Below are 10,906 nucleotides of genomic sequence, written 5' to 3' on the forward strand. Positions count from 1 at the left end.
CATTTTGTGTAATTTTTGTGTCTTTTTTGGCCTTTTTTTGTCTTTTTTAGTAATTTTGTGTCTTTTTTGGTAATTTTGTGTCTTTTAATAATTATGTGTCTTTTTTTTGGTAATTCTGTGTATTTTCTTTTTGTCATTTTGTGTATTTTTTTCCATTTTGTGTCTTTTTAAAGTAATTTAGTTTTTTCTGTCATTTTTTTCCTTTTTTAGTAGTTTTGTGTCTTTTTCTGTCATTTTGTTTCTTTTTTTAGTAGTTTTGTGTCTTTTTTTGTCATTTTGTGTCTTTTTAAAGTAATTTAGTGTTTTCTGTCATTTTGTGTCTTTTTGCCCTTTTTGTCTTTTTTAGTAATTTTGTGTCTTTTTTTAATAATTGTGTGTCTTTTTTTGGTAATTCTGTTTTTTTTTTTTAAATCATTTTGTGTCTTTTTTTGTCATTTGTGTCTTTTTAAAGTAATTTAATGTATTTTCTGTCATTTTGTGTCTTTATTAAGTAATGTATTGTTTTTTCTGTCATTGTGTGTCTTTTTAGTAATTTTGGGACTTTTTTTTGGTCATTTTGTGTCTTTTTTGAGTAATTTTGTGTCTTTTTTAAGTAATTTAATGTATTTTCTGTCATTTTGTGTCTTTTTTGAGTAATTTTGTGTCTTTTTTAAGTAATTTAATGTATTTTCTGTCATTTGGTGTCTTTATTAGGTACTTTGGTGTTTTTTCTATCATTTTGTGTCTTTTTGTTTTAGTAATTTTGTGTCTTTATTAAGTAACTTTTTTAAGTACCCTAACATGACGTCATCCCTTCAGTTCTAACAGCATCTCGTCTCTTCACGTCTCATTTTTACATGATTTCCCCGCGTCCAGTGAAGGGTTGTGTTATCTCCGAGGGCCCGTGAAGGCAGCAGCAGCCCGTCCTCTAATCCAGCAGCAGAGAGCTCCTGTTCTCCCCAACAGCATTAGCAACATTGTCACATTATTCAGAGCTTATAACGCGTTATAAGGCGTCTACCGACGGCTTGTTCATCATGTTGAACCAGCAGAGGTCCGTGTCCGAGCTGCCCAAGATGTCTGCGGCCAGCCAGGTGGAGAGAGCCGTGCTGGTGAGACACACACACACACACACACACACACAGCCTGTCTGTCTGTCTGTCCTCCTGTCTGTCTGCCTGCCTGTCTGTCTGTAGCTACTGACCGAGCCGTCGGTTGTTCCAGCATTAGCTCACCTGTGTCTCTGTTATTGATCACGAGGAGGTTAACCAGGTCCATTAGCTGCATGTAGCTGCTGCTAGCCTCCAGGATCCTGCAGCTTCTCTCATAGGTCTCTATGGGTGCTGCAGCCACACTGTGGTGATGGTGTTTCTGGGCCTGTTGGTGTGTTTACAGTCTGTAGTCAGCGTGTATCAGGGTTCTCCTGCACCCTGCAGAACCTGCAGAACCTGCAGAATGATTGATTCATTTTACAGTTATGGAAAACATTTAGAAAAAGAGAAATTATAATTTTAAAATTATTAAATGATCCTGGAGAAGAGTTATTCTCCTGAAGCCAGTCTAAGTTCTGTCTGTGCAGATTATAAGGACATACTTTATTAAACTAAATATATTTCACTGTTATATGAATGAACATTATAGCCATAATGAGGCACAATTCATTGTTTTGTGCTAAAATAATATTTTTAAACATATTTTTGATTCATAAAAAGACACAAAATTACTTAAAAAAGACACAAAATTACTTAAAAAGACACAAAATTATTTAAAAAAGACACAAAATTATTTTAAAAAGACACAAAATTACTTAAAAAGACACAAAATTATTTAAAAAAGACACAAAATTACTTAAAAAAGACACAAAATTACTTGAGAAAATTACTTGCGTGTATCAGGGTTCTCCTGCACCCTGGAGAACCTGCAGAACCTGCAGAACGATTGATTCATTTTCCAGTTATGGAAAATAAGAAAAAAAAGAGAAAACAGGTCAAACGTCCTGGAAATTATGAAATGATCCTGGAGAATCAGAATCAGAATCACTTTTTATTGTCACTGTACCAGGGTACAATGAAATTAATAAACACCACCAAGTCAGTGCGAGAGACAATGTCTCAGAAATAATAATAACAATAATAATAATAATATACAAACAGACATAAGGTGCACACTTTGAATTTCAGCAGTGAAAAATAAATATGGTCCATATACATGTGAGATATTGAAGAGTTATCTCCAGAAGCCAGTCTGAGTTCTGTCTGTGGAGATTATAAGGACATACTTTATTAAACTAAATATATTTCACTTTTATATGAGTTAACAATATAACCATAATGAGGCACAATTCATTGTTTTGTGCTAAAATAATATTTTTAAACATATTTTTGATTCATAAAATTACTTAAAAAGACACAAAATTACTTAAAAAGACACAAAATTATTTAAAAAAGACACAAAATTACTTAAAAAAGACACAAAATTACTTAAAAAGACACAAAATTACTTAAAAAAGACACAAAATTACTTAAAAAGACACAAAATTACTTAAAAAAGACACAAAATTACTTAAAAAGACACAAAATTACTTAAAAAGACACAAAATTATTTTAAAAAGACACAAAATTACTTAAAAAAGACACAAAATTACTTAAAAAGACACAAAATTACTTAAAAAAGACACGAAATTACTTAAAAAGACACAAAATTACTTAAAAAAGACACAAAATTACTTAAAAAAGACACAAAATTACTTAAAAAAGACACGAAATTACTTAAAGAGGCACAAAATTATTTAAAAAAGACACAAAATTACTTAAAAAAGACACAAAATTACTTAAAAAGACACAAAATTACTTAAAAAAGACACAAAATTACTTAAAAAGACACAAAATTATTTAAAAAAGACACAAAATTGCTTAAAAAAGACACAAAATTACTTAAAAAGACACAAAATTATTTAAAAAGACACAAAATTATTTAAAAAGACACAAATTACCAAAAAAAAGTAATTAGACTGATTAGAAAGAGATGAATAGATAAAAGCTTTATATAAAAGAGTTATTCTCCTGAAGCCAGTCTAAGTTCTGTCTGTGCAGATTATAAGGACATACTTTATTAAACTAAATATATTTCACTTTTATGAATTAACATTATAGCCATAATGAGGCACAATTCATTGTTTTGTGCTAAAATAATATTTTTAAACATATTTTTGATTCACAAATTCATTACCAGATAAAAATGTCATGGTTTCCCCCACACTTATATACAATAAATATTTAATAAACTTTATATAAATAAATATACATTTGTTTAAAAATGTATAATTTAACAGAATATAATCAAACATAATGGTTTTTAACAATGTGTAAAGAACAAAATCTGAATGAAAATTGATGATTTAAAAAAATGGTTAAATGTTACGATAATGATAGAATCGTTTGAATTAAAATATGTGTTTATTATAATAAACTACATGTTGGTGATAGCAGCTAGCCTTGAGCATATTTAAGAGCTGGACAAAGAAAATAACCTTGTTTTTGTTTTTTTTTTATTTAAAAATGTGTTGCGGTGATGAATTTTGTTGCTCTCAGTGTCTCTAAAAATGTCAGAAAATACATTAAAATGTTTAAAATAGATGATAAATTCTTATTAAACAGTGACTTTAGGTTGTTTATGTTATAAAGGGTCAAATAAAATCTGTTTTAATGTTCTTTGAGCTGTAATGTTGATGAGAATCATCCTTTAGTCCGTTAGTCATCACATCTCCAACCTGTGATAAAGGTAATACAGATCAAGCATTTTGTTCCATTCATGCTTCATAAAGCTTGAGAAGTGTTTTTATGTCGTGTTTCTCTGTCCTTTGTACTTCACACGTCTCTTTATTTTACAGGTTTTTACTCATTGACAGTTTATTTGCTGCTTGAAGTTTAAACTTCTCTCCAGTTATGTGACAAGAAAACTAGTGAAATAAAAAGCGTGACAAATTTACAAGAAAAAGTGACAAATTTACTATAAAAAAGTGACAAATTTACTATAAAAAAGTGACAAATTTACTAAAAAAGTGACAAATTTACAAGAAAAAGTGACACATTTTTTTAAAAAGTGACAAATTTACAAGAAAAAGTGACACATTTTTTAAAAAAGTGACACATTTTTTAAAAAAGTGACAAATTTACAATAAAAAAGTGACATTTACTAGAAAAATAGTAATTAATTTTGCTCACAGTGTCTCTAAAAATGTCAGAAAACACCTTAAAATGTTTTAAATAGATTATAAATTCATATGAAACAGTGACTTTAGATTGTTTATGTTATAAAGGGTCAAATAAAATATGTATTTAATGTCTTGGATTTCTGCTATGAGCTGCACCATGTTCGTAATCACTTCTCCAACCTGTCATACAGGTCATATGGATCAAGCATTTTGTTCCATTCATGCTTCATAAAGCTTGAGAAGTGTTTTTATGTCGTGTTTCTCTGTTCTTTGTTCTTCACGTCTCTTTATTTTACAGGTTTTTACTCATTGACAGTTTATTTGCTGCTTGAAGTTTAAACTTCTCTCCAGTTATGTGACAAGAAAACTAGTGAAATAAAAAGCATTTCCACACTCTTGAGGTAATCTCTGGAAACGAGGAAGTTTCAGTAACATTTCATCATAAATATTATAAAAAATAATTCATTTGGGTCTGAATGTTAACGGGATAAATCACAAAACACTTATAGGAATAAAGCTTTTATCTATTAATCTCTTTCTAATCTCTCTAATTACTTTTTTTGGTAATTTGTGTCTTTTTAAAATAATTTTGTGTCTTTTTAAGTAATATTGTGTCTTTTTTTAATAGGTTTGTGTCTATTTGGGTAATTTTGTGTCTTTATAAAATAATTTTCTCCTCTTTGGTCATTTTGTTTTTTCTTAAAGTAATTTGTTTTTTTTGTTTTTGCTTTCTAAGTTCATTTTAACTAAAATCAGAGCGTTTTTAATGTTTGAGGATCTACTTTGATTCTGGTTTCTGGTTTATAGTTTTTGCTTTAAATGTGCGTTCTGCTTGCTCTGGTGTTTCTGTTTCTGTATTTGATTCTATTTATTTTATATATATATATATATAATATATTATTGTATTTAGTGTTTTCTCCTGCCAGCCTCAGTCACTGGAGCTGTTAAACGTTTTGTTTCTAGTTTCTGTGTTCTAGTTCTTTATAACTCTTATAACATTGTCAAAGTTAAAGTTGTATCAGTTAAACTTCTCTCCAGTTATGTGACTGGCTTTACTTTGGTGTGAATGAGCAAGAAAACTTGTGAAATAAAAAGCATTTCGACACATAAAATAAGGAAGTTGCAGTAACATTAGAATAGACATAAGAAAGACACAAAATTACTTAAAAAGACACAAACATTTTTAAAAAGGCACAAAATTACTTAAAAAAGACAAAATTACTGAAAAAGACACAAAATTATTTTAAAAAGACTCAAATTACCAAAAAAAGTAATTAGAGATTAGAAAGAGATGAATAGATAAAAGCTTTATTCCTATCAGTGTTTTGTGATTTATCCCGTTAACATTCAGACCCAAATGAATTATTTTTTATAATATTTATGATGAAATGTTACTGAAACTTCCTCGTTTCCAGAGATTACCTCAAGAGTGTGGAAATGCTTTTTATTTCACTAGTTTTCTTGTCACATAACTGGAGAGAAGTTTAAACTTCAAGCAGCAAATAAACTGTCAATGAGTAAAAACCTGTAAAATAAAGAGACGTGAAGAACAAAGAACAGAGAAACACGACATAAAAACACTTCTCAAGCTTTATGAAGCATGAATGGAACAAAATGCTTGATCTGTATAGAAGTGATTACGAACATGGTGCAGCTCATAGCAGAAATCAAAAACATTAAATACATATTTTATTTGACCCTTTATAACATAAACAATCTAAAGTCACTGTTTCATATGAATTTATAATCTATTTAAAACATTTTAAGGTGTTTTCTGACATTTTTAGAGACACTGTGAGCAAAATTAATTACTATTTTTCTTGTAAATTTGTCACTTTTTCCTTGTTAATTTGTCACTTTTTCATGTAAATTTGTCACTTTTTATTGTAAATTTGAGAAAATTTTCCCGTAAATTTGTCACTTTTTCCTGTAAATTTGTCACATTTTCTTGTAAATTTGTCACTTTTTCTTGTAAATTTGTCACTTTTTTATTGTAAATTTGAAAAAAATTCCCGTAAATTTGTCACTTTTTCTTGTAAATTTGTCACTTTTTCTTGTCAATTTGTCTCTTTTTTCTTGTAAATTTGTCACTTTTTTTTGTAAATTTGTGAAAATTTTCCCGTAAACTTGTCACTTTTTTATTGTAAATTTGGAAAATTTTCCCGTAAATTTGTCACTTTTTTATTGTAAATTTGTCACTTTTTCTTGTAAATTTGTCACTTTTTCTTGTCAATTTGTCTCTTTTTTCTTGTAAATTTGTCACTTTTTTTTGTAAATTTGTGAAAATTTTCCCGTAAACTTGTCACTTTTTTATTGTAAATTTGGAAAATTTTCCCGTAAATTTGTCACTTTTTTATTGTAAATTTGTCACTTTTTCTTGTAAATTTGTCACTTTTTTCTTGTAAATTTGTCACTTTTTCTTGTAAATTTGTCACTTTTTCTTGTAAATTTGTCACTTTTTTCTCATAAATTTGTCACTTTTCACGTAAATTTGTCACTTTTTTTTTTGTAAATTTGAGAAAATTTTCCCGTAAATTTTCACAATTTTCTTGTAAATTTGTCACATTTTTCACACATTTTTTTGGCTTCATGACAACACTCTAATATAAAGTTAATTATGAGGGTTAAATATAACAAGACATTTATACAGTATAGTCATAGTGAGCAGATATAAAAACACATTCCCGTCCCTTTAGCAGTATTATTAATGTTTATTTGGCTGTTTTCAGGAGGAGGAGTTCAACTGGCTGCTGAAAGAAGAAGTCCACGCCGTCCTGAAGCAGCTGCAGGACGTCCTCAAGGTTCAGACCTCCGTTTATATTCTCTATTTACTGCAGAATGATTATTATTAATATTTAATAACCATTCAACTCATTTAACACACGAAGACACGTTCACTAGGAAAGTTTACAACGACTCAGCGAGGTTAGCATAGTTCAGGATGTTTCATCAGTTTTAGTTTTGATTTTGTTGTGATTTTTTGTTTTCAGATTCAGTTAGTTTTAGTTAGTTTTTACAGTGAGTTTGATAGTTTTAATTAGTTTTTATTAGTTTTAGTTTAGTTTTTATTAGTTTTAGTTTAGTTTTTATTAGTTGTAGTTTAGTTTTTATTAGTTTTAGTTTAGTTTTTATTAGTTTTAGTTTAGTTTTTATTAGTTTTAGTTTAGTTTTTATTAGTTGTAGTTGTTTTGTAATGGGGTATTTGTTGGGTCCCGATTCAATAAGGTCACAATAAATGTAACTTTTTCTTGTAAATTTGTCATTTTTTTAATTGTAAATTTGAGAATTTTTTCCCGTAAATTCATCACTTTTTTTCTCCTAAATTTGTCAAATTTTTATTGTAAATTTGAGAAATTTCCCCCTTAAATTTGTCAATTTTTTTCTTATAAATTTGTCATTTTTTTCTCATAAATTTGTCACTTTTTTCTCGTAAATTTGTCAATTTTTCTTGTAAATTTGTCACTTTTTTCCTCGTAAATTTGACGAATTTTTCCCCGTAAATTTGACGAATTTTTGCCGTAAACTTGAGATTTTTTTTTCTCCTAAATTTGAGATTTTTTTCTCTGTATAGCCCCAATAAGTTTATTAAGTCATAAAACCAGATAGATGAAATAGATTTCATATCAACCAAAAAGGTTTACGGTTGAAAAAAGTTGACAAAGACCAAAACGAAGGACATTTTCACTATAATTTTAGTTAGTTTTAGTTAGTTTTATAACCACAAAATACAGTTTCAGTTAGTTATCGTTCTTTAAAAACTCTTGTTTTTATTTTTATTTCAGTTAACGAAAATGTTTTTTCAATTCTAGTTTTAGTTATTTTGTTAGTTTATTAACTATAATAACATGATATAATGTCAACTCTGCAGGAGCTTTGTCAAGTCTTACCATGAAAACTTTATTTTTCTTTCTCACTTTTTTCAGTATATATATGTGTATATATATATACCTGCAGAGAGAAATATTAACTTTTACATGTACAGTAAATATCATGGGGGCATTTTATTCTGAATCTCCAGTGAAAAGTCCTGTAAGATACCTGAGGTCCTCCAGAATGCAACTGAAGTGGAAACACACAGTTTAATTTTAATATTTTTTCAATTGGGGTCGCGAGATGATTTCTGGGGGTCGCCAAATCATTTTGGAAGTCAGCTCTGTCTCCACTGTGTTAAAGTGTTCATGTGTTAATGTGTTTTAGTCTTTTTGGTCACTTAATGTCTTTTTTTTGTTGGTCATGTTGTGTCTTTTTTTGTCATTTTGTGTCTTTTTTGATCATTTTGTGGTCAATTTGTGTCTTTTTTGGTCATTTTGTTTCCTTTTTTTGTCATTTTGTGTCTTTTTTGTCATTTTGTGTCTTTTTTGGTCATTGTGTTTCCTTTTTTTGTCATTTTGTGTCTTTTTTGGTCATTTTGTGTCTTTTTTGGTCATTTTGTTTCCTTTTTTTTGTCATTTTGTGTCTTTTTTGGTCATTTTGTTTCCTTTTTTTGTCATTTTGTGTCTTTTTTGGTCATTTTGTTTCCTTTTTTTGTCATTTTGTGTCTTTTTTGGTCATTTTGTTTCCTTTTTTTGTCATTTTGTCTTTTTTTTGTCATTTTGTGTCTTTTTTTTTTGTCATTTTGTGTCTTTTTTGGTCATTTTGTGCCTTTTTTTGTCATTTTGTGTCTTTTTGTGGTCAATTTGTGTCTTTTTTGGTCATTTTGTTTCCTTTTTTGGTCATTTTGTGTCTTTTTTTGGTCATTTTGTGTCTTTTTTTGGTCATTTTGTGTCTTTTTTGGTCATTTTGTGTCTTTTTTGTTCATTTTGTGTCTTTTTTTGGTCATTTTGTGTCTTTTTTGGTAATTTTGTGTCTTTTTTGTTCATTTTGTGTCTTTTTTTGGTCATTTTGTTTCTTTTTTGGGTGATCTGAACTGTGCATGTGAGATTGTGTTCAGTGAGCGGGGGTCGTGGACAACATGCATGTTAAATTGGGGGTCGTGACTCAAAAAGGTTGAGAACTACTGGTTTACATGAAGTTACCATAAACATGATAATGTAACTAACATTAATATGTAGTTCCTGTGTTATCAGGAGGCCTCCAGGCGTTTCTGCATGCCGACTCCAGGTCTGGAGAGTCAGATGAAACAGGAGAACTTCATCCTCGGCAGCTCAACGTAAAACTTTATTATTACCGTTTACTGTCATTCATTAAGGAGTTACTGTGGATAGAATGGATGGAAGACAATGGTTCACTGGTCTGTCAGTCAGTTGGTCCTGTTTCATCACTCTGGTCCTCATTTATCAAAGCAGCGGAGGACAAAAGAGTCTGTACCATCATTTCTACAAGCTGTTTATCAGTCTGGAGGATCAGATCTCAGTCTGGTTTCAGTCAGCGTGAAGTCCACACGCCTGAGTCTGACAACTGATCTGAGATCAGGGGTCTCAAACTCAAATTACCTGGGGGCCGCTGGAGGCAGTATCAAAATGACCAGAAAAAGACACTAAATTAATAAAAAAAGACAAAAAATTATGGAAAAAAAAGACACAAAATTACCAAAAAGACACAAAATTATTTTAAAAAGACACAAAATTATTATTTTTTAAAACACACAAAAGACAAAAAATTATTTAAAAAAAGACAAAAAGTTACCAAAAAAAGAAACAAAATTACCAAAAAAAGACAGAAAATTATTAAAGAAGACAAAATTACTAAAAAAAAGACAGAAAATTACCAAAAAAGACACAAAATTATTTAAAAAAGACACAAAATTACCAAAAATTACTAAAAAGACACAAAATTATTTTAAAAAGACACAAAATTATTATTTTTTAAAACACACGAAAGACAAAAAATTATTTAAAAAAAGACATAAAGTTACCAAAAAAGAAACAAAATGACCAAAAAAAGACAGAAAATTATTAAAGAAGACAAAATTACTAAAAAAAGACACAAAATTACCAAAAAAGACACAAAATTATTTAAAAAAGACACAAAATTACCAAAAAATACATAAAATTACTAAAAAACTACACAAAATTACCAAAAATACACAAAATTACCAAAAAGACACAAAATTATTTTAAAAAGACACAAAATTATTATTTTTTAAAACACACGAAAGACAAAAAATTATTTAAAAAAGACAAAAAGTTACCAAAAAAGAAACAAAATGACCAAAAAAAGACAGAAAATTATTAAAGAAGACAAAATTACTAAAAAAAGACACAAAATTACCAAAAAATACATAAAATTACTAAAAAACTACACAAAATTACCAAAAAGATACAAAATTATTTTAAAAAGACACAAAATTATTATTTTTTAAAACACATGAAAGACAAAAAATTATTTAAAAAAGAAAAAAAGAACCAAAAAAGAAACAAAATGACCAAAAAAAGACAGAAAATTACTAAAAAAGACACAATTTTTTTTTTTTTTAAAAGACACAAAATGACCAAAAACAGTAATTAAAGGGACCTTCCACACACAACACAGTAAAGTGCCATTCATATAAAACTCACATTAAACTTTCATATCAAGGTGGGGGCCACAAAATATCGTCACGAGGGCCACAATTGGCCCGCGGGCCGCCAGTTTGAGACCCCTGTATTTTATATATATATATATATATATATATATATATATATATATATATATATATATATATATATATATATATATATATATATATATATAAAATACAGGGGTCTCAAACTGGCGGCCCGCGGGCCAATTGTG

At 28.6% G+C, this 10,906-nt stretch overlaps 1 protein-coding gene across 1 annotated transcript in view; it reads left to right on the forward strand.

Annotated features, from left to right (window-relative positions):
* Window positions 1-740: 740 nt before the first annotated feature.
* Window positions 741-10,906, forward strand: part of rogdi (rogdi atypical leucine zipper) — a 23,144-nt gene continuing 12,978 nt past the window's right edge. Inside the window, exons 1-3 of the mRNA XM_059348034.1 lie at window positions 741-1,091; window positions 6,922-6,993; window positions 9,259-9,341. Coding sequence (XP_059204017.1) covers window positions 1,017-1,091; window positions 6,922-6,993; window positions 9,259-9,341 — 230 coding nt within the window. The 5' untranslated portion in view covers window positions 741-1,016. The remainder of the gene's footprint in view (window positions 1,092-6,921; window positions 6,994-9,258; window positions 9,342-10,906) is intronic.

Source organism: Centropristis striata, chromosome 13, assembly GCF_030273125.1.
Source record: "Centropristis striata isolate RG_2023a ecotype Rhode Island chromosome 13, C.striata_1.0, whole genome shotgun sequence".
Classification (NCBI taxonomy): domain Eukaryota; kingdom Metazoa; phylum Chordata; class Actinopteri; order Perciformes; family Serranidae; genus Centropristis; species Centropristis striata.